The sequence below is a fragment of the Siniperca chuatsi genome, linkage group LG12, assembly GCF_020085105.1.
Source record: "Siniperca chuatsi isolate FFG_IHB_CAS linkage group LG12, ASM2008510v1, whole genome shotgun sequence".
Taxonomy (NCBI): domain Eukaryota; kingdom Metazoa; phylum Chordata; class Actinopteri; order Centrarchiformes; family Sinipercidae; genus Siniperca; species Siniperca chuatsi.
Genome location: NC_058053.1, coordinates 3,157,112 through 3,181,928, shown reverse-complemented (window position 1 = coordinate 3,181,928; position 24,817 = coordinate 3,157,112). Strand labels below are relative to the sequence as shown.

At 41.0% G+C, this 24,817-nt stretch overlaps 1 protein-coding gene across 1 annotated transcript in view; it reads right to left on the bottom strand.

Moving 5' to 3' along the window:
• Nucleotides 1–16,861, bottom strand: part of LOC122885504 (inactive dipeptidyl peptidase 10-like) — a 212,921-nt gene extending 196,060 nt beyond the window's left edge. The window contains exon 1 of the mRNA XM_044216679.1: nt 16,528–16,861. Coding sequence (XP_044072614.1) covers nt 16,528–16,587 — 60 coding nt within the window. The 5' untranslated portion in view covers nt 16,588–16,861. The remainder of the gene's footprint in view (nt 1–16,527) is intronic.
• Nucleotides 16,862–24,817: the final 7,956 nt, after the last annotated feature.

The following is a 24,817-nucleotide window of genomic DNA, read 5'->3' as shown; positions in this document are numbered from 1 at the left end:
CAGTCTCCCACACAGTCCCCCAGAGAGCGAGGAGAGGATCGGCCCTACTTTGACCAGCAGACTGCGCTTTCAGCCCTGACTGTGGCAGGTCAGGAGTTTCCTGAGCCCATCACCAATCATCACTGGAAATAAATAAATAATAAATGAATACTATAGCTTTGCTGCAGATTCAGTTTACTATACATGCATGAATAAAATCTGACCCATATAACATGAAAATATAAGATTGAACTGAAAAATGTAATGAACAGTGTGCTGGAACATGATCTTACCAGCTACACTCCAGCCAGCCGTCCTCGCCCCGTCTACCTATGCTCACGGACTGTCTGCCTCAGCCTCGCTTCACGGAGGTTACTCTTTCAACTTGTTCCTACAATAAACCAAAGACCAACCACTTCAACTCTCTGTCTTCAAGTCGTGCTTTTGGGTCCAGATTCTCTGTGTATTCTAACAAAAAGTGAAGCCAAAACATCACGATCGCCCCCTGGTGGTTGGCTGCAGTATAGGTCATACACCTCGCCCCCCTCCTTGTTAGCGGATGGGACATGGGCCAAACTAAATCTATGATTTACAGAAGCTTGTTTTCACTTCAAAAATGTCAAATGTGACACTCATTTTACATTTTACATCATCTTCCACTGATCCACCTACTGTAGATTATCCTGTGTAGTGGTTTGTGCCCATAAGTGATTAAAATGAGAGCATGATGAGTAGTTGCTAATGGTTGAAAACAGATCAATGCTGACATTGCAATGAAATAAATAATGTTGGTAAGGTAGCTGCAAAAAGGACCATGAAAATAATCAGTTATCAGATTTTAGAATAAATGTCAGCATCATGCATCCTTAACCATGACTGTAGCAACAATGAGAGTATAAACAAGAATGAGAGTATGAACAGGCAATCAGAGGGGTGTAAGACTCCCTCTAAGAGTGAAAGTAGACTGTTTTCATACTGGTGCAAAGCAAGTGGTAGCCAGTGGTGGAAGAAGCACTCACATCTTTTATTGAAGTGTAGTGTAGAAATGCTCCATTACAAGTAAAAGTCCTGCATTCCAAATTTTACTTTAGTAAAAGTACAAAAGTAATTAGCATCAAAATATACCATAAGTAAAAGTACTCATTATGGCCATTATACAGAATGGCCCATTTCAGATTAAAGTTATCTTACATAATTGTATTATATTTATTGATGCATCAATGTGTACATCACTTTAATGTTGCAGCTGATAAAGGTGGAGCTCCTTTTTATTACTTTATATATTGCTGGGTAGCTTTCCCAATGTGGACCAATAACGCCTTATCTAATCTTAACCTTAATAACAGAACATCATTCATTTGTTGGTCATATTTTGTATTATTAATCTGAATTTGCAAAGTAACTAAAGTTATCAAATAAATGTATTGTAGTAAAAAAGTACAATATTTGCCTCTGATTTGTAGCGGAGTAGAAGTATTAAATTAGCAGACTAAATGGAAGTACTGTACTATAAGTACAGTACTTGTACAGAGTAAATGTACTTAGTTACTTTCACAATGCAATTTGCATCAGGTGGAAATGTATTTTTTCTCACCTGCACTTGTTTGATAATAATTTCTTACCTCTGAACAAACTTGCTCGTGTCAATTTGGATTTAGGCTAATCAGGGGGCTTGGTGCAATTTTGGTACTTCTGTAAGCATGAAATTGCACTTCAACATGCTCAAACTACTTCATACGGCGGGAACATGCTTCTCCAGGCTGCATGTAAGCAAACGTGCATGGGGGTTGTTCAGAGACGGCCGCATGGCTATTTCTTTCCATACAACTTGTATTATGTTTACGTTTTCTTTCTTTTTACTCCATTTTGAACCCGGCTCTTGACAGGAGTTGGTAACCAATCAGCTTGATTGACCTCTGGCCTTCCTTTGTCAGCGTATGTTAGCAGAGATGTTTGCATGAATCCTTGCAAAAGCATAGTACCAGTCTTAACACAAACACAAGCGTGAAAGCACGTTGGAATTGGAGGAGTCACAAATCCAAACCTTTCCAAAATCACAAAACACTTTTCATGTATGTTGGGGTTTGCTCAGCTTACTGTAGTTGTTGCCTCATTGGAAACTTCACCTTTGTCTATTGTATGCACAGATAAGAATTTCAGTATTTACTCAATGCACATTTTCTTTTTTTTTACGCTTGGCTGAGGTGAAAAAGTTGGTGTACTGATTAAAGCAAATTGTGACAAAGTGCTATGGTCTTAGAGAATACATCATGATGTAAATGAAGCACGTGACTTAAACGTCCACGGAAGCTTCCGCTCCACTGGAGAGTCGAAAAATGTAAATGAAAACGTCAAATCTGTGTGAAGTGATGAGAGGATGAACATACAGAAATGTCACAGTTACATCATGTTTTCTACATTGTTTTCCACTGTTTCAAGTTTGACTGGAGCTCTTTTAATTACGTCATCTTGTTGCGCCCTCTTCTTCTGCACTGATTTAATGGCACCCTACTGGAGAATTAGTGTCACCAGCTGTTTATCTCGATGAACCAACTCCTTACATTCACATAACAGTCGTGGATGGAAACGCACATTCATTTGCTTTTTCTTTTGCAGATCTTCTGGATATTTGGTTAAAATTTGTGCTACATTTGGATGGAACCCTAGCTTAAGACATCTGCCATTAACAGCATAACAACAGTGACGAATGTTTGGTGTGTATATCTGTGATTTGTGACTTTGTGGTGATTCAAGATTGTGAACTGTTCTCCTCGTCGACACAACAGCCTCTCTCCTCCTGGTCCATTTAATGTCTGTTGCTTTTTAAGGTAATGGAGAGGAGCTCATGTGATTGGACATTATTGAAGCTCACAGCTGATTCTGTATTCTTCCTATGAAAGTATATTCATTGCGCCACATTGGGCAGGGAATGCAATGCCATCGCTGGTCACCTAAATTGCAATAATGAGTTGACCACACCCATGTGAACTTGCACCAGGTGCCTGTGCCAGTTTCAAGAAAATAGATCCCAGGGTGAGATCTGAAAATGTTCCCAGCCAATTACTAATCTGTGACTTCTGCAGTGTGATGCGGGGGTTACAGAAGTGACAGATGGTTCAATGACCAAGAACGTGTCCAAAAGGGCTAACTTGACATTTAAGATTTCTCTCAGTATTATCCTTTTTAATCACTTTGTATTAGATTTTAACCTATCTATCTTTTTAGACAGACAGACAGACAGATAGACAGATAGACAGATAGATAGATAGATAGATAGATAGATAGATAGAACATTTTCTACCCTAGCTCAGTAAAGTACAAAGGCAAACTAAAATTGAAATGTCAAAGCATGGCTTTTAGGCCCACACTAACATTTGAATTAATGAATTAAACCTTTAGAAATGTCTTCTACCGCCAGGAGACAGTCATTTGAAAGCCTCGGTGGCCTGATGGCTCCTCGCTGGCCATGTTACCTGCAGTAACAGCGAGATTTCAACACATGCAATACCTGTTTCTCTCCTCTGGTTCAACTTATTGTCCACTGCCTCCTCTCATAAAGTGCTCAGACATGCTTTCAGTATTCTGGCCAATAGGTAATAGTGATTAAAGTATCTTGGATCTTGTTCACCCTTTATATGTTTAAGTCGAGGTTGGTGAAGGCAAGAGCTTACCCAGCTATTGTGACATTTACATAATGCTGCTGCTTGACCTGAATATTCAAGGATTCTGACATACTGTTGGAATATTAATGTACATTCAGATAGACCTGTGGAGTACTCATAGAAGGGTAAAGGGCTGTGGAACTTAAGACACTGAGTAGGGTAATCATATTTACTGCTAGACTCATAGATATTTTCTGAACTGAATGAAGGAAATGGTGAGGGGAGAGGCTTTAAACTTGCTATATTTTCAGTCTTACTCAGCCTTTCTTTCTAACATAAGGCTTTTTTAACATGACCCCAAAGGCCACAAGACTTTTTTTTTTTTCAAAACAGCATTTGACCATTGCTAAGATTCTCTGGATTCACTTTGTTCCAGATGTGGCATGTGAACCAGATAATCATTTAAAAACAAGGATACAGGGAGTCTTCCCCTTCAATATTAGGTGAAGGATAAACTCCTCAGTCAAACTTCAGTGTGCTGGGGAGTTTGGTTTATGTATTCCCAGTACAAACGCCCCCCTTAGCTTTAAACTTAAAAACTTGGCAAGGTGTGTTGATGCAAGGAACCGATGGACAGACTGCTGACAAGCTGTGAAACACATGGTTTCCCACTTGACTGTTTGTGGTCTGGCTACAACCAGGCCACTAAAACGTGTTATACATATATATGTGTCGTAAGGCGAGGGGTGCTGTATGGAGGTATGTGGACCCAAAAGCAGATGACAAGGAAGCGGTCTCAGGATGAAGTAGCCGGATGACTACCGTGTTTATTGTTGGGTGGAATGCAAGCAAGAACAGGCAGAGGTGAGCAGACAGGTAATGAGCAGACAAAAGCCAAAATCCAAAAATGGTCCACAGGAGAACAAAGAATCCAAGATAAACTCACAAGATATGCTTGGCAGCAACAACACCATGTGTACAACGATGATCCGACACTGAACAAAGAAAAGACCAAGACTAAATACCCTAGGGGAGGTGATATAACAAGACACAGGTGCCAACAATCAAGGGAGGACCAACAATCAAAACTGGAGGGAAAAACAGACAGGAAGTAAAAACACAAGACACACAAGAGAAGAAGACTACTACAAAATAAAACAGGAAGTGTCAACACCAAAACTACCACAATATGAAAGCTGAAGAGAATAACTAATGTTACTTACCGAGGCACTGTGTTAACCTTACCATGATATATGATACTAGTGATATAAGTCCCTAAGGGTCCTGCAGCCTGTTACACCAGCTGAGCATAAGTTTGATGGTAGGTTTGAGTGTCAGTCAACACTAATGGCTATGTTGTAACTAGTTAGTTTCACACTAAACTCACATCTCTGTTCAGCTGCACCATCTCTACTTACACTACAACTACACAACAAGTAATTCAGCCATAATAAAAACTTTGTCACAGAGCGTAAGTAGTGCATCATTCGGGTGACATACGAGAGAAAGACACTTCTAACTTGTCACGGAAATGATGTAAGTAGTTTTATTAAAAAGAGAAAGTGATGTACACTGGTTTGCTGCAGGTGCGAGCTGGTCATTTTCTACCCGTCCATGACATGACAACACTTACTAAGGAATGACTTGGTGTAAATGTACATTTTAAGTTAAATCTTACCTCTACGTTGTAAACTAACTTGTATGGTGAACCTGTTTTTACTCATTTATAGTGTGATTCAAAATGTCTGCTGTGAAACAGGCCGATAATATAAGATATATTATCACCTTATGAAGCTGTTTTGGCAAAGGGGTTAGCCAAAAAACTGCTTATTTAAAGGTCCTATAGACAAGAAGTAAAATTAGCATTTATTTGGAGATATGAATTTGTCTACCTGGCAATGGTAAGTCCAATATTCACTCTTCTTTTAGCTCCAGTTTGGTCTTCAACAACTTAAAATATCTAGCCCTTTAGTTGCTAAATGCTTCACTATGTTCACTAGCTAGTCGCTAACTTTGTCTGTAGCGGTAACATACAGTGGGTTTACGTGTACATTAAAGTTGCGAGCTGTGAAACCAAAACGATGAGCTAGAAAATGCTGAAACACTCCATAGAGCATTTTAGCAAACATGTGACTTGATGTCTTTAGAGGTAAGATGCCTCTGAATATGCTCCCTGCTGCCAGAAATCAATCAGAACTATGTTGGGATCTGGTAGGGCAGGTTTGGTTATTAGCAAATATCTGAGATATTAATTGGTATCAATAAAATGATTAATAGGAGTTAATAATAATAGGGCACCAGCCCGGAATCAGGGACCAAAAACTGAACCGTGGATGCACTCTCAAAAAGGGGTTTTCACTTAAAAATGTCAATATTTAATAACTATTTTACATTTATAAGGCGAACAGTGAAGGGTTGAATCCGAGCACTGACCGTCACAACCAGCTGTTATCACAACACATATGCAGAAATAATCACAGGCAACTGCTCTTTAAAAGTACAATAGACTTTATTTAACTTGTACTGATCAACAATCAATGATACTTTAATCAATAAACATCCATTTTCCAACTACAACAACAAGCATAAAGGCAGCAAGCAAGCGTATGGCACATGCATGTGTGTATGTATGTGTAAGTATGTGTGGCTGAGTGTGAGAGAATGAGAGGGATAAGAGCGAGAGAAAGCAAGATGGTGGACGTGGTCACGTGAGAATTCAAGATGGCGGGCAGGACCGCGAAAGTTAACAAAGAAAGGAGAAGCAAGATGGGGGACATACAACAAGATGGCGTGGAGCACAGATGAGTTATGCTACCGCACTATGTGTTTAAGGTGTGTGGGTGCGCGTAAGGTGTGTAGGTGTGCGGATGTGGGTTAGTAAAAGGGGAGAGAGAGAGAAAGGCCGGTTTAACTGCTGGCTGGTCTTCATACGGCAGCGGAGGAAACAGCGACAGTCGAGTCAATCGAAAGAGAGCCGGGCGTAGAAGTCATCCTTCTCTTTCTTGAAGAAAACTGTTCATCCGTACCCTTCTGCCGGTTGCACAGCGATCTTTCTCAGGAACGGGTTCAGTGAACACAAAACAGTCTGTTGCTTGTCCAGCGAGTTGGGGGCTGCCGCCTAGCAACTTGCATCGCAGTGGAAAGGCGGTGTCGAGCGGGGGGCGCTGAATCTAATATCCTTGGTGACGTCATGGCCGTGTCACAGGAATCCCCTGAGTTCCTCTGGGTGTCGTCCAGTGGGAAGCCAGGATTTGAATTCGAACCAAATCTCGCACTCAGTGCCAAAACCCCATCAGGCCTTGCGACTCTCACCTGTTTCATTGTTCAGGGTTTTGTTTTTACATGTAGGCCTCTCTTTGTTCACCCACATGGTGAGGCCCCGACAACTAAAACAATGAAAATGATGAATAGGTTTTAAAGGCTAAATTCAGCATGAGAACAACAACTGACCACTCCACCCCCGTCTAAACCTGGAACACAATCCACACCTGCATTCATTAGCTCATACTCACTGCTGGGTGCTGTGTATGTGACGTCATACAAGAAGAGGTCACAGTAGCTGTAGATCACCCCAAACACACTTGGTTGTTAGTCTGCTGAGGTTGATTAGAATAAAAACAATCAAATTATGTTCTCACTCATCAGAGGGCTCCCAGTTTTTTTACAGAAACAGAAACAGAGACGAGGCTGGCATGCTAATGTGCTCACGATAATGCAGGTTATTAACATTGCTCTTCCTCTACTATAATTTCATCAAAACATTGAAACTAACACCCTCTCTACCCAAGACCACCCTCTGGAGAACAAGCTGGCATTTGACTACTATTGAGAAATAGTGTGTGGTCAATCTGTTAATATTGATTGACACTCCACAAACAGAGAAAAGGAAAAGTAAGAGAGAAGAAATGAAAAGAGAAAAAAATACCTCGAAATAACAGATTCCTAGCTGCTGAAAAACACACACAAAAAAAGAAACATTTTCTCCTGTGTCTTGCTTAAGAATTCAGAAACCCAGGGCCAGACAGTTCTAAATAAATGTTTTTTATGTTTTCAAATCACCAAATCAAGACTGGGGTGGCAATAGTCTTCATTATAGGTAGCAGGAATAGTGGAGTACCAGTATTTGCGGTGGCAGTGTTGCAGTGCAAGCAGCACAGTAAAATATCAAATCTCACTGAAATCCATTCTGTCAACAGGAAATATCCCGAGCTGAGGCTGCAGGCTGTGCTCCCTCCTCACTGCAGGAGGCTTCGCCAGGGCATGACCTCGCTTGAAGAAGTTCTCCTCCTCCTGCAGCTGTTCCACTCATTGTTATTTTCCCTCCAAAAGACAACAGCACTGTAAACTCTAACATCAATAATGTTGAGCAAAACTCACCAGGAACTGACAAGAAGTCTTTCATCAGCTGCTGTGGGACTGACATTATCCAGTTTGTCCTCCTCACCTTCCACCTCCACCAAGAAGATGTGTTTTCAGTCCCGTTTGTCTGACAGTTAACAGGATAGCTCGCAAACTACCTGACACACGTCACTGAACTTTGGCCATTGGACCAAGATGAACTACTACACCTTTTTCACAGCAGACATTTTGACTTGTCATAGAAAAGTTGGCCCCTCCTCCCGGCTCAACGAGCGACAGGGAGAGCGAGAGAGCGAGAGAGCGAAAAATAAAACGTTATTTTCTGATTGTTTCACAGCGGTCATGTTCTAAAGCACAAATAAACATGCCCACCCCTCCGCCCCACCCTGCAGGAAGGATTTTAAGCAGAGAGCAGAGGAGAGGCAGAGGCGGCGATGTAACCTGGTCGCTAGGTTTTTACAGAGTCCCGACCTCACAGCCTGCGCTCTGTTATTGGCTGGGGGCTACACACCACTGCCCAAAGGTTGACGCCCAGAAATGTCCCGAACACAGCAAGAAAAGAAAACACAGGCAGAGGGCAGCGTCTCTGCAGATACAGACTCACACACAGTTCTACTGGGTCATAAATGATGACTGAGAGGGGTTATTTTTGTAGTCTATACATTGTTTTTTTAGGAAAATCCTGCTCATTCTACCTTTAATGATTTGCTCCGTTGTCCCAGTGAGCCGTGACAGTGTGACAGTGAAGCCAGCACACACAATACCAGGACCCTGAAACTGAACAAGCTAAATGGAATTCAGCCATTCATCATTCATCTTATTATTTACACCTGTGGTGTACATACATGCTGTGGCATGTCAAAATGTCAAAGGGCCTTTCATTTTTTGTAACATAATGCGCCACTATATGGCAATTGGTCAAACATTTTACTTTTTTTGATAAAACAATCTTAACACAAAGTCTACTTACTAGAAAGATTTGTTTTCCTCATTCCTTCGTTCAACATGTATCTTTAAAGGCCACACTCATTTCCACCTACGCAGATTATATGAGATTATATGATTATATGATTATATAAGTGATTATATTATCACTTTCTTTTACACACTTTTTTACCACTCCACCTACACGCTACACCAAATTTGGTATATAACATATATTTAAATGAGCCCCCAAAATAGTTCATTTGTTTTCAGATATGCATGAGAATTTTCCTAGAACTTTGCTATATTCTTGTAGGTGTGGTCTTCTTGACATACATTTCCATAATTGTTGCTGCTTTGTACAATTTGCAAATAGTTGGTGCTACAACAATGTGGTCAAGAATTTTGCACAATTTATCCCTGTACAAAAACCTAATATTCACAGACAGCATTTAGGTTGCTCCAAAAATTTATAATTGTATAAGTGAGTAACTAAAACCCCACTTTGCATGGAGGTGGTCAATAATCAGATTTCTCCCCTATCCCCTGCCATATTTTTACACCACTACGAACATATTACTAGAGTACATATAGGTACATTTAAGTTGGGGATTCGCCTGAGACCCCAAAGAAAGCTTGTTTTCTGTAGATGGCTTCTGAAAAATGGCATGATGTCAAAATGGCATATCTAAACATTGCTCCTGCCATCAGGACAAGCAGATAAGACAAAGACATATGGCACTTCCATGTAGAAACACCATGAAAGACAACAAAAACAAACACCTGCGGGACATACACACTTACAGTCCACCTTATGAAGCATCAAACAAGAATTAAACTCCATATGGGTTCTTGATATGCCTAGATATGGACATTTAATCAACTTGCATGACATCCCTCCCCTCACTTTACAAAAAAAATACTTTCTCCTTTCGCAAATATTTTAGATGATCACTAACCTAAACTAATTATAACTAATTAAATATATATATAATTTGTAGCACAGTGAGATCTTTTTCTGCTACTTTTATTACCACAACTCCACTAGAATTTCAGTCATTCTGCACCTCGGCATTCAGCACATCCTACTAGAACTCTGTGATACATTCACGCCTCTTAATTTCACTGCACAGCAGGCTCTGAAGCCCATTTGGGCCTGACATAATCTCACTGATATGACTTTCACAGACCCGACTTCATATAACTTCTGAATAAAGAGTTACTTCCCTCTATTGTTTAAAAAAAGTGCATAACTATGTGTTTTAATGAACTTGCTAAATAGCATCTAAATGGCATCTCCTCCTGCACGGCTTTCTCATTTGCAGACACTGCACCACCACACTTAGAATAAAATCACACAAGACGAACCCAGCATGTGAACGAACTCATCAATCTTTGTGATTGTGTTTTCAAAAGAGAAATGCTTTTGGAATCATTAATCGTCAGGTATAGATTCTTTTGGGCAGAACTGTGCCTCCTTACATCTTTGCACACTTTCCTTTCTGGCTTTTGAGTGAATGTTTGAGTGTTTTCATTGTTTTTTTTTCTCAATAACACCAACTGCTATTATGTTCTCAGAAGCAACTACTTTAGATCTTAAAGTGGGAAGTCATTATGCAGCAGCGACTCTATAGGACCCATGAGTGCAAGTATAATATGCATGGCTTGGCAAATGACAGGTTATATCATGTTACTTTTTTTTTTCTTTACAGGGACAAATAAGCCTTCTCAAGAGGAAGCGTTCTTATGCAAATGAGTGGCAGATATGTCTCAACCACAAAACAAATTAGCCACACATCTATCACATATTCCTCCGTGAGGTTCGGGAATGAGAGATGTACTCGGAGAGGAGGATATATTGAGATCAGCTGGCATAGCTCTATAATTTATAGACTCAGCGACTCAAGAGCCAATGCAATCATTCGTATGAGACTGATTCCAGCAATCTATCACTCCCGGAGCCAGCCAGTTCCAAACAGTTTTTAAAGACTGTTTATGTGATAGATCTTCGGAACAGGGGAACGCCTTGCAGGTTCAATAACCTGCCGGCTGAGTTGTCGAGCATCCAGGGTGCTGAGTTACAGAGATGAGAGCTGTCGGTGCTGCGCGCTGGCAGAGAGATTGCAAACAATGCTGGTATTCCTGCCAGCGATAGGAAAAACCTCGGAGGAAAAGTGTATCTGAGCGAGCCGCTGTGTACACAATGTGAAATATAAATGAAAGTGAAATGTTTTGGAATTCAATATTTAGTTGTTTCCAAACAAGTGATTATATCTCTTTATGAATGTTTTTCATCATTTGATATTCTTCTGTCTTTTATCAGACAAACACATAACGCAATACACAGCAACTAACGGTAATCTAGCCAGCGTCACTTGAACTGTTGAATACTTGGCATCTGCTGGGATTTGGTTTTCCAGATTGAAGACAAACACTTTTTAAAATGGACAAGTTTCACATTAAACCATTTAACGACCCCACTGACGCTTCAGAAGTAGACCTGACAGTAGAAATTTGAATCTTTCTCGAGTCAGGACAGAGTCTGATTGCAGCTCAGTCTTCTTCACAGTTGTCCTCATTAGTTATCTTTAAAATCTGAGTCTCTTTCGTTTCAACCGCAACATCAGAACTTGTCAAGTACTTTATCTGAAATAAGGTGCTCTTTGAGCAGGATCAAAGCACGTCAGTGTTTAAACTCCGAATATATCTCCAGTGACAAAAATGCTCTATTTTGAGAACAGGCAGTTTTCATGGACTACATGACAGACAGTCCAGGGTGTTTTTGTACTGCTTGGCCAATACAATGCAAATCATTGATTATCATATGCTGAAGAGGCTTTCTAATGAATGATTCTTGAGATAAGACTCACCATTGAGTACACTCAACTTTGCAGCCAATAAATATTGGTAAACTAGGATGCAATTAGCTTTAAAAAAAAAAAGTTATTTCACTCAATTTGCTCTTTAAAATAATGATAAGCCAAGAAAAGATTTTGAATAAATGGCATGATGTGAAACTATTTCACTGCTGAGGTCCGTGTCTTTCACTGAAGGTGTGGTAGTCAAGGAAATTGCCTGGAGCCAGAAGTGAATTAGTGTCACATCATGCCATTTGTTCTATATTTTTTCATCATTATTTTGAAGAGCTCATTGATTGCGATAACATTTGTATGTGTAAGCACCAAAACATGCATTTCCCACACAAACTGTTATTTATAAAAGAGTGTGTGGTGAGAATTTGGCACCCCACACACACTTCAGACCACGTCTACACACTGTTTTTTAGAACAGCAGGTGTCATGTGGTAAAGTGGGAATGATAAATAAGGTGAGAGACGGAAAGTAGTGCTAAAACATGATTTATTTAGGTCAATACCTAATTTCACTGATTGTGTGTCATTTTCTTTGTTTGCTTTTTGTTTTAGTCTACACACTGATCTCTAATATCTGGTTTTGTGAAAGACACTGTTGGGCCCACTGCTTAAAGACTTCATGTCAGTTTAATTTTCAGTTCCAGGCTTTTTGTCACTCAAGAAAAGTGGTGTGACTATATAATGGCTTGAAGGTAGTGGGTGTCGGACACAGCCGTCCACTCACACTCAGATGTACTTTATCCTGACATCATGAAACAGGATCCTGAAACTGGTATTTCACAACAAGAGGCTCTGTGCTTTGCACTTACATAAATCACTGTCACTCTTACTGAAACTTCCTGTCGAGATCCCTACTGTGTAAATTCAGTGTAAATGCACAATGTTACAGCACAGCTTGAGAAATATAGCACATTCTCTTACACGACCTTTCTCCCATCCGTGCTGTGTGCACTAGGAGAGGAGCACTGACACAGCTCCCTGCTTCTCTGACAATCCCAGTTTATGGCTGCAATCTGCATGTGGGTGGACCTGACACTTCAAAGGACCGCTGATGACACGGGCCGCATCCAGCCTTGTTAAAATCAGCGAGACCCCAGGAGTTAAGGCCTACGAAAAATCTGCTGCCTCGTCCTAATTGGATTTCTTGGCTTGGCTTGTGGTATAAGGACACAGCTATGATATGAAGAGGGGGCATTTAAGAGGATAACAGACAGCCGTTAAGACCTCAGCGCCAGATGATGGGGGTCAGACATGGAGAGATTAGCGTTTTTTTGTGCAACACAGAGGAGTTTTGGAGTACTTAATCCTGACTATGATCCCTGCTTGTTTGACTGATTTCCGAGAGAGGTTCGCTGTGAGCTGAAGGCAAAGTGCATCATGCAGAGCTGCAGCAGATGCCTCAGGGTGTCAGACACTCCAAACCATTGCTCACCGTTGTTATAATTCGGGGGAGGTTTTATACAATAACAATTTTGAATGCAGCGAGCAGCCCAGCCCCGGTGCTTTTTCCCTAAAAGTGAAAAGACAGGCCATGAAAGAGAGAAGTGCTACACACAGAGATTCAGAAAATGTCTTTTCGCACACGGCAACCCTCTAGGCAACAGAATATGAGGCTGGATATTCTCAAGGCATGTAATTCAAGCTCTGTTTATTGTCACTGTAAGACAAAGCAAAGATCCTAAAACCAATTTGGCTCAGCAAGTCTGTTCCTGTAGAATATTGTGTTTTTGATATTTGCTCACTGTTCAGAAACTTGAAATGTATTTTTCAGAATGTTTACCCTTATGTACGGAATACCATGTTCTTTTATTTGTCCTAGTGTCAATATGTGTCAGTACATCAAGCTATAGTGAAGCGAACCGAGACAAAAAAATAATACAAGCTCTTTCACTCCTGTAATTCTTCTTTCGTTCACTGCCTTATTCTCTTTCATTTGAAAACACATGCCATTATAGACACGTGCATGTGACATGGTTAATTTCCCTTTACAACAAAATCTGGGATTAACACAACAGGACATTTAAGATTCTGCCTTTTTTCTTATGTTCAGTCTGTATGACAACAAATGAAGTCCAGTAAAGACCTACCATTTCTAGCCTGTCTGTTTTCTTTTCCTCGGCTGCTGAAGCCGAGCAGCTGCTTTTGCTACGTACCTTCATTGATCCTCATTGATTTAAAGCAGCCGCAGACTCCCAAATGCCCGTCCTTTCCACTGTGACCGTTTGTAGATAATTCAAATCAAACTGATGAGATATGTTGCTCCATTCTGACTGACCATAATGGTCTCATGCAGGTATAAGCATTTAACCATATCAAGCAAAGGTGTGTTTGGATACTTTGGTATTGTCCGTCTCAATGCCATGGCTTAAGTATATAAAACACTCAGTTCAGGCCAACATGCTTGGTGACCGTGCATATGCTAGCATAGCTCTCACAAAAAGGAAATCAATGGACCTCAAGTTACTTTATACCACCTATCTTGCTGACAAAAGTCTTTTATCTGATACACTGTTTTTTACTTTCCTCTTGTTTAAAGGCCCTGAAAACACATTTCCCCAGTCAGCTCCTTACTATGAATGATGGGATCCAGCATAATCACCCTATTTTCTGCCAAAGTTACTACGGTTTTGGTAATTTCACATTAGAGGTTTCTGTATTTGTGTTTTTGTCTTTGTTCTTCTCACTGGTTTAAAGTGGGCAGGGCTCAGTTGGAAAAAGGTGATGTCACGTACTTTTGTGCACCTATCGGGATTTAACAACATTTGAATCAGAAGCTGATGACAGTTTGTGTGTTTGGTCACTGCCAGTTAAATCTGATCAAACCACACCCATACAGTCTTGATGACGTAGAGTAACAGAATTTTAAAGTGTTAAACTGAATAAATAATACGTGAAGATGTTTTTTTCAACTTTGACTGTTGCTCATTTAGTCATGAATATTTATTCATTTCTTAATTCACAGGGGCTTCGAGGCATAATGCTGGTTTATTACAATGTGGGTCTTATTCACATAGGTTTGTCATCATTTCTATCAGCTGTGATAACAAAGGCAAACAGAATTATTATTCAAACTGACTGTTGCAAACATCCATCTCAGTTTACAGACCGACTTCCTGGTTCATCTTTGGACCTATACTGTACTTGCGGTGTAGTTGTGCATGCAGATGTCCCTGTGCAATGAAGGATTAATTCAGTGTGTACACTTTGAGTTTTTATAATCTGGCTAAACTGTTTGCTTGAACCAGTCTGATCATCTGTTTGGTGCCCTATCAGTGCATGGAGCAATAGGCGACATCATAAGTTTTCATTGTTCATCACTCAAGCAGCATTAGCTAACCTGAAGCAATAAAGGGGGGAAACACTGGAAATAAACATTTTTGACATAGAGCACCCAGCGGGATGCATCCCACAATGCCCTGCATCCAAAACATGTGCAATGTTACAGCTGCAACCTCATTTTAAACACAGCCCAGTGCCTTTTATGAGCATCCTATTTTGTGGCTTTATAGAATGGTTGGCGCTAATGAACACCAGCACTGCAAAGACAGATGAAGAGGAAGAGCTGGCTTCATCACAGGAGTCCCAGAGAAGGACCCCGAGTCCGGAGCACAGCACCCACAACTCACAATCCCACAGGAGACCTGGCTCAGTCATTCAAATCATTTTCTAATTCTAACTACTCCAAATGGTGAAGTGTCCAGAGAAATCCTATTAACCAATATCTTAACCCATCTTTCATCCGAAATTGAACTCCACTTATTCTGAACATGCAGCCTTGTATTCCAAAATTACACGCCTTTTGGGATAGTGGGGAAGAGGATCGATAAATTTGCCCCAAGCTAAATTTCTCTGGTGGGACTTTGAGGTTGAAAAGTGATGCAGAACCCGCGGCAAAATCGATAGCGCTGTTGAGCCACGCACACAGACACGCGCGCGCACGCACACACACACTGCATGCGAAGCAACCGCGCGCACACCAACACACATTTCACACTCCTTCAGCCCAGGTTTAGGTGCACAGTTTGAAGACAATGCGGATGCTGCCGTGCAGAGACGTTCTTCGATCGTGGCTCAAACATAAAATGATGGTGGAGCCTAAATTGCGTTACCTGTCCTCTCACGATTCACCGCGTTTAAATGGTAAATGGCTACATTTGAAACACACACTTCTTGCAGCCTCTCTGCAGCCACTTTCGTGCGATTTGTTAACAACAGGTCGAAAATCAGGATGATCTCCCGAGACCATGCGTGGTAAAGTTAAGCAACTGATGCGCCATCAAAGAAAGATCAAATTCAAAGCACAAATGTTTCAGAGATTTTTTCTCGCCATAACCGCGTGGAAGTGGCAGACAGAAGCTAGAGGAGGCTCTGTTTGAAGACAGCCTCTATGATTCCTTGTCAGCCCGTACAGACAATATAATAATAAGGAGCATGACGTGATATGAATGAAATCTCGCCACTGCGCCAGTGTGTGGCTCCTCATCCTCCTCAGCACATTCACACTGGACATCAAGAACTGAAGCTCCCTCATTGCAACACGGCCAGAGGAATCAGTGTCTACTTTCACGTCAAAATGAAACAGTTCCAAATAGGAGCCTTAACTTCATCGGGTTATAATGTGGATGCTGACATGCATATCCCCAAACCATCTCCAAAGTGCTGTGCGTCAATGCGCATTCCGGCTCACCACTGCTCAAAGCCGCACTGAAGTTTGGAACTGTCATAGAGCTGCTGCTGTTACAGAGTTACATAAGTTCATTACATCGAAGGATAAACATTCATAAAGCTTACCTTGATGGCCTTCGTAGACTGGCATTTAACTTGATGCGATACTGTGGCGGTTTGGTTCATCTTGGGACGCCGACACAAACAGTCCTCCTATCCAAGTGAGACAGAACAGCCGGGCAGAGAAGCAAAGCGAGCCCCGTCTCCAACTCTACAGCGTGGGCTGATCAATGTTTGCGATCTTTGTTCGGTGTGCGTTTGAAGCGCGCAACCGCATCTGACAGCTACTGTATGTGCGTCGCGCAGCGCACAAGTGACCGGTGATGATTGGTTTTCAGGGGCGACCACAGAAATTTCCAAATGGGGTGGCCAGAGGATGGTAAACCCTCATGTATGACAGCTTCAATGTCAGTGCGAACATTCCCAAACAAATGCCTGGGGACAAATTCGCACCAACAGAGTTCTACAGTCACATTCTTTTTTCTTTTTTTTAGAAAAAGCTTCATATAAACCAATATGTAGCTATGTATGTTTTCACAAGACATCTGATAGGCAGCATTGTACAAAACACAATGAAATGGAATCTATGGACCCAGACACCTTTTAAAACACACACACACACACACACACAAATAAAACACTGTGTAATATTGATGCAGGACCGAATTAACTTGGCCCCAGGGCAAATATAAGCTGTGGCCTCCTTTTGATGAAGCCAGCATTGTGTTTTCAGCTAATTCCACTGCCACTGAGTGCCAAAAAAACAAAATACTGCTTTAAGTTCAAGTCAAGTCAATTTTATTCATGTAGCCCAAAATCACAAATTTGCCTCAGATGACTTTAATTTCCCATTAAGCATTACATACGCACAGCCAGCTACACAGCAGCTTTATTATATTTTGTCTACAGCAATATAAATCAGCCAGCTCTCTGCTGGAATACTACAGTACAGGCCCAGGTTTGCTGTGCATCAAGTAATTAGTGGTAATTTGATTAAACACAAATTTAGTCAGGTACAGTATATGTAAGTGTAATATCAAGTGAAATAATGAAGGTAATAAAACTAGATTTGACACAGGGCCCCTCAACAACACGGGGCCTCAGGATTATGTAGAAATGCAGGACCTGCCTCACGGCTCTTTTTTAACTTAAAATCTTTTTAACCTATACTTATACTGTAGATTATCAGTTTCCGTCACATCTCCAGCAGCAGTCCACTGCAAAGGCATGTACATTTATGGAACTGGAGTGATTCCACAATATGTGCACACACCCACAATCAGTAATGAGACACTTAACAAGGCTAGAAAGACATGCTTGAGAATGAACAGTAGTTACAAAGCCTTGGGTGCAATTTCAGTCCTGTTTGTAATTTAGCTTTCCACATTTCTTCATGTTGCGTTGCCAGATAACGGAAACAAATTATCAAATGATCAAAATTTGCTCTGATGGCAGACATGACAAGCCAATTCATGATAATTATGCAGCACATGATAGAGAGTTAAAAAGTATGCTTCGTAGCATTGTGGATGTATTTGAACCTCTGCAGTCACACATAAGTAATGTACATCTTATTTCACTCTGTCTGTCAGTATGACATTTGCATCATGTCATAATTTTGCCAACCTTTTTTATATCTCTACCTGCTTCCATTAAAAGACCACAAAAAGGAACATTTCCAAATTTAAGTCAATTTAAGCCTCGATTGCTGTACTCATGCCTGGAACCCGATGTCCAGTTCCAGGCATGAGTACAGCAAGTGAGTGAGCCATTCAACCATTTTGGTTCATGGTATCTCAGAGCTGCAATGTAGTCGTTACAAAGTGAGAAATAGAATGAATGTAAGTCTTGTACCTCCTTCATAAAAGCCATTAGCATGGTACACCTTAGGAACAGTATAGTCAGATAGATCTACCCAATCCCGGGCACCTAATTCACTATTCTTGACACTATGTGCATCAATAATGGAATTTAACATTGAAAAATACCCTAATCATGGATGGTATGGCATACAGGGACACAATCTTATTACACTGCTGAGGGAAACGCTCAGTTACAGGGGAAAGGCACTGATATGAGGTGATTCCACAGGCAGGGGAGAAATATGTTTCTTCATGACACAGTGAGTAAATGTGTCTGCAGTGGCCTTCAGAAGCTGATAAATTACACTTGCACAGCCCTCTGGTGTCATGGCGTTTCAGCTTTGCTTCTTTGTCTAAAAAAAAAAAACTCTTTCATCCTTTTTGTTTTCCTCTTTTGTCTCGTTTCTGTTGTCCGCATGTCTCCTTGGGTCCCGCTTTGCAGATAGTTATGGCTGAGCATGTTGAGATATTCAGGGACCCTCTGTATCAAAGGACTGGGGGTTAATTGAACAATTGCAGCACATCTGTTTCCCATCATGCATTGTTATCTGGGGCATTCATTAGAGGGATGTTGTACACCAAACCTGCCTGTTGCATCTTGACTAGCTTTTTGCTTTACAAGTGTCTGAGGCTGCATATCAATGTCTGTATATGGGGAAGAGGCCTAACACCACACAAGATAAGGCCATTCATTTGTATTCAGGTTTTTAATGCTGTCGTGTTGTGCAGCAGTTTATTAAAGCCCAGCATAGTAGCATGTTCAAGTGTATTTAAGCATTTAAGCTTACATATATATAACCAAGGGTTGATACTGGGAAGGGGGCTACACTGTGCTAATTAAGGTCAACTGATTAGATACAGCTAAAAGAACTTAATGTGTACAGGGAGGTGTAAATTACTGTAGGTGGTTGCTTGTAAATGTTCAGACTTTCTGGTAATTACTTCCCATGTGCAGATGAAGTAATAGGCTGTGCAATAGCTCAGTGTAAATGCACGGGGTTGATTTTATGCAAGGGGACATGTATACAGACTGAATCATCAGCATCAGGTTCACTTTAATCTGTCATGCTTGAATAGGTGATGAGAGTGTGTATGGATGTGTATACGGCTGCGTGTGGGAGTGGGTGTGTTTGAGGGTTTATGTATCTTGTACTTAATTGTTTGTGCATGGATCTGACTTCCTGTCTGTCACTGTATCTGCATATGAAAACCTTTATGTGAAACTAATTACTTTTAGGTTGGTGATTTTCATGTTTTAACTGCAGGGTTGCATGCTTTCAAGGGTTCTGATACATTTTCAGTGCTTGATCAAGCCATGTCAGAACACACTGGGTAACCTGAACAGTGCACTGCAGTCAACAACTATATAAGTCTGGCAACTATATACAGATATTAACACATAATTATCACAATTTACATCACTAAATGTGTGTTTGTATCCAACTTGATGTGCAGATGTGTGTACATGTAAAGAATAAAAAGCTCTCCTCAGTCTTGTTAGTACATAAAATTAAACAGTCGGCATTGAGATACATTCTTATCACTCTTCAATAACTAATATTTGCTCCTTCACAGGTGATATGCATGACTGAACATGCATGCATCACGTAAAAAGGTCCTTTCAGTGACGTCCAGGTTTTGTTCCGTCACCACAAAGCACCTTTGTGTAAATAGCACTTGATGCACAGTGAGCGGTGGATGGGGCTGATAGATTAGTAGTACCTGCAGGCGAAACTTGATTCAACCAACTAAATGAACAGCTGCCTGCCTTCTTTTCACACTGACAGAGCGGAGCATTAAAGCAATTCCTGAGAGCTTCTCAATAAATAAAGAAGAAACATGCAGAAGCATTGGCTAATAGACATATACTGCATAACATCTTTTAGAAAGATTTCCTGTATTTTTGTCCATTCAACTAAGATACTACTATTTCTAGCCTTTCAGGTCTACTGATATCTGAAAGCCATACAAGTATACCGATTCCATTAATAGTATGCTTCTTTGGAGCATTACAATAGGCACTGCATGCACATGGTGGCTAAAAAAGTGTACTTAAATGAAAAACCTACTTGACAGAAAGATGTTCAACTTTTATTCCAATATTCATTATATACAGTAATAGAATTCTATTCATCTCAAGTCGAGAGAAAATCTTATTAATGTTCAGGAACATTTCATTAAACTCTAGTTCAAACAGTTAAGGATATTACAGCAATTTGCCTAGTGTTTTCTGTAAAATCATGCAAAAATTAAATTAAATGTCCCTGCTACTGAAAACTGACCCGTCTGCTGTCCCCTTAGAATTTGCCTTTGTTCCATTCATTTCAGTCACTGGCTTTTTCTATCTTTTGCCTTTTGTTTCTTAGCCTTGAAAAATGAATGATTTTCTGTTTGCATGGCTATGAAGATCTGTAGCCTAAAGAATCACTGCATGTCTGTGAAAACATAGTAGCACTGAATACTAAATGAGCCAGTGAGTAAATTGAATAAAGTATATTTTTCAATTCAGTTAAATTTAAAGGGTCTTTACTGGCAACAAAAACATATGTTTACATTGCCAAAGCAAGTTAGAAATAAACAACAAAAATTTACATAAACAGAAGAATTGGGATTTTTATTTTTATTGACATTTATCAAATGTCTTGAACTTTGAGTTGATCTTTATAAGGATACCTGTTCACAGTGTTTGTCATAGCATGAGCACTTCTGCAGTGCAGATATGGGCCATTTGATATGTAAATAAAAATGCCAAAATGTTCAAATTTCATTGAGTGAAGTCATACATATGCATTGTGAGTGTACATAATGAGTCGTATTAATGAACCAAAATGCTGTTTGTGGTATTAATCATTATGCATGACCTAAACTATGGGATAAAGGAAGAGTTCACTATGTGTGTCGATTAAAAATTCTATTTATGAACACAGTGAGTAATCACTGTGATTAATCATTAGCCTTAGTGGGAAATTGGACTTATCCAAATTCAAACATGCCCAAAGGATTTGATTGAACAGACTAATTGTCTTTTAGAGGAATGAATTAACTACACGTTCATTGGGGACTGGATCACACACATAACACGGGGGATTTGGTTTGCTTCAGTAAGATGACACTGGTTACGAGGCCTTGGAGAAACATTCTCTTTGAAGCTGCACTTTCGCAGAGCATGGGACTGAATCAATTCTGTTCAATTTGCTTTGAAGGGGAAATTGCTTCTTCATCTCACAGAGTCCATCACAGCTCAGTAGGACACAAAGACTTGTCCCTATTTACTCTTTGTTATGAAACCAAAAGCCGGCGATTTGCATTTTTTAAGCAGGCTCAACAATATCTGATTACCTGGATTTTTTGTACATGAGACTAAAAAAAACATCCATAGAAACCCTTTTTATCTAACGCCACACTGTGATTACTGGCATTGATAATATCCCCTGACCATGTCAAGATCGTGTATTTCCTGCATATATGTCATAGTATACATTTCCTAGGTTGATTTTCCCTTCTCCTCAGTCTAGAAGCTTCTGTGACCTTTTCCTCCCTGTTTTGCAAGATGTTGTAATGAGGATGGGGCCTGGTGGATGCAGTTATCCGCACCTTGATTTCATGGGTCATCGTTTCTGGGGTATACTCACCTTGCCCATGCAATGGACTCTAAATGAGATTTTAAGTCTTCTCATCCTTCCACCGCCAGCACTCAGTTGGGTTGCCTGCATGAAATGCGTGGCTGGGAAACTGGATTACCTGTCCAAATCTTCATGGCCACCGGCAGGAGTGTGCGATGCCAGTTGTTATCCTGCAGACAGGAGCGTGACAAAGGGACCCTTAGGTGCCGATACTGACACATGTGCTTTACACTGGATTTATGATTTAGCGGGCAGCCTCCCCTTTATACAGGAAAAACAAGACCATGAAGTGAGAATTTACTTTCAATTTTAGCATCTATTTATTTGCACAACAGGATAGAGTACAGATGGTGAGGGGAATATTATGTAGCAAAACAAATAACATGCAAGTGATGAGCCATGGCTCATGTAGACCTACTGTAGGTGGTCTCATTACATTAATGAGCCACAGCCAAATGGAATGGAAAGAAATTAATTATAAAATTAAGAACAGGACAAATATCATGACACATAAGTAAAGAATCCTTTGCTTTTTACAGCTAATATGGAGCCCCAAAGTGTTCAATATTAAACAAAGATAAGAATCATTTATTGATCACCCAGAGGTGAAATTTGGATGTTACAGCAGCACCAGGACAGAAATAAGATAAATAGAGAACCGTAATAGATAAATAATTAAAAGTATATAAAATAAAAATAAAAATATAATAAAATAGAGACTATACAAGAGCAATGTGTGGTTGACATCAAAAGTTCACAGGCAAAGTCATCAGAGTTTTTAAGACCCTTATTAAAAAAGCATAAAAGCCTGAATCGGTGTGGAAAGCAACAGAAATCACACAAGCATACAGTTCAGTATTTCTGCATCTTGTCATAGAGGGTTATAACCTCACACACCAATTACAGCAGATCCTGAATGCTCACCTCTTGGTCTTCTGATTATCTATTTTGATGTCACAGTGTGGCCAGCCTTGTTCTGTGTGTCACATTCAAACTAAGAGCACTGTTACGGACAGAGTAGGCCGGAGACACCATGATGAGACACAGGTAGCTTTTATTATACACGATGTAAACAGACAGAGAGTTGATGGTACTGATACCGTCCTTTAGGTGGAGATCTGAGGTAGTAGACACACACTGGAGACTGGAGACACACTGGACAGGAATCGGGAGCTCAGGAGAAGGGAAGACACTTGTAGTCACGAGGTAGGAGTCTGAGACGTCGTGATTGCAGGATACAGAGATCTGTCCTATTGTGAACGAGACCGGATACTGACTGAGGTGGTTATATACTGGGGTGATGAAGTGCAGAAGAATCTCAGGTGTGTGATTAGTGACAGGTGTTTCTGATTAGTATTCTGGTGAGGGGGTGCGTTGGGTATGTGGGGTTGTGGAGCCTGGCGTGTCCGTGACAAGCACAAACATTGGCTTTTTGTCTAGAATTCGGAATGACACCCCAAGGCTTACTTGATGAGTCTAAACTTTTGGAATGTCAGCCTCAAAATTATTTATCTTCATCAAACGCATTTCTAGGGCAACGTGCTCTGTTTCAAGGTGCATGGTCAGCATATGCTCATATCACACAAAACATACTGTAAGTATTAACTATTGTGTTTCCACCACAGATTTCCCCCCTTTGGGACTACAAAAGTCCCATACGTCTCACTCAAAGAGGTTAAGATACACACATATTATTTGCAGAGTTTCAGAATGCATAACAGGAAGGAATCAAAACCAAAAAATGTCATATTGATGAAACAATATCTAGCCTATGATGACAGAGTCCATCTTAGGCCAAGCAACTTAGCTCTCATTATCCTTTGGATGACCATGAATCATGGCTACTCATCCTGAGGGAGTCTGTTAGTATAGCGTACAATCTAGTAAACCTCTCCTCCCCATTTAGCCTAGGGAGTGAGTAAAAAACAAATTGTACCTAACTTCCTTTGGCCAATACTTGGGAAAACACCTCTGATGGCATAAGAGGAAAAACATCAGTTTTAGCAGTAAGTATTAGCCTGAATTCTACTTTGTCATACACATATTTTTAATACAGTTATAACACAATTTGCCATGTGCTGTTTTTGGGCTAAGATAAGATAAGATAAGATAAGAGTTCGTTAGTGCGCATGCGCCAACCCGCATACTGCCTGTTGCCGTAGCTCCGTCTCGTCGTCTCCCTCCTCCCCATCAGGCTAACTGCCCTCTTCTGACTAATGACTCCCCACCTTCCCCACCTGTAACCTCTGCTGTGTGCCTGACTGCTGACCAGGTGAGAGGACAGCTGATGAAACTCCACTCAAACAAGGCTGCAGGCCCCGATGGCGTTAGTCCCGGGGTGCTAAAAGCCTGTGCCCCCCAGCTATGTGGAGTCCTTCAACATGTCTTCAACCTGAGCCTGAGTCTTCAAAGGGTCCCTGTTCTGTGGAAGACATCTTGCCTCGTTCCTGTGCCGAAGACGCCACGTCCCAGTGGCTCCAAGGACTGCAGACCAGTGGCACTGACCTCCCACATAATGAAGACCCTTGAGAGACTAGTGCTGGAACAGCTGCGGCCCATGGTCAGACCCCTCCTAGACCCCCTTCAGTTCGCCTACCAGCCCCGGCTGGGAGTTGAGGACGCCATCATCTTCCTGCTTAACCACATCCACACCGACCTGGACAAGCCGGCAAGCACGGTGAGGATCATGTTTTTTGACTTCTCCAGTGCTTTCAACACCATCGAGCCTGCCCTGCTGCGGTAGGACTACCTGTCTGGCATACCACAGCACGTACGCCTGCAGCACTGTGTACCGGACATCGTGGTCAGCAACACTGGGGCCCCTCGGGGAACTGTCCTCTCCCTTCCTCTTCACCATCTACACCACAGACT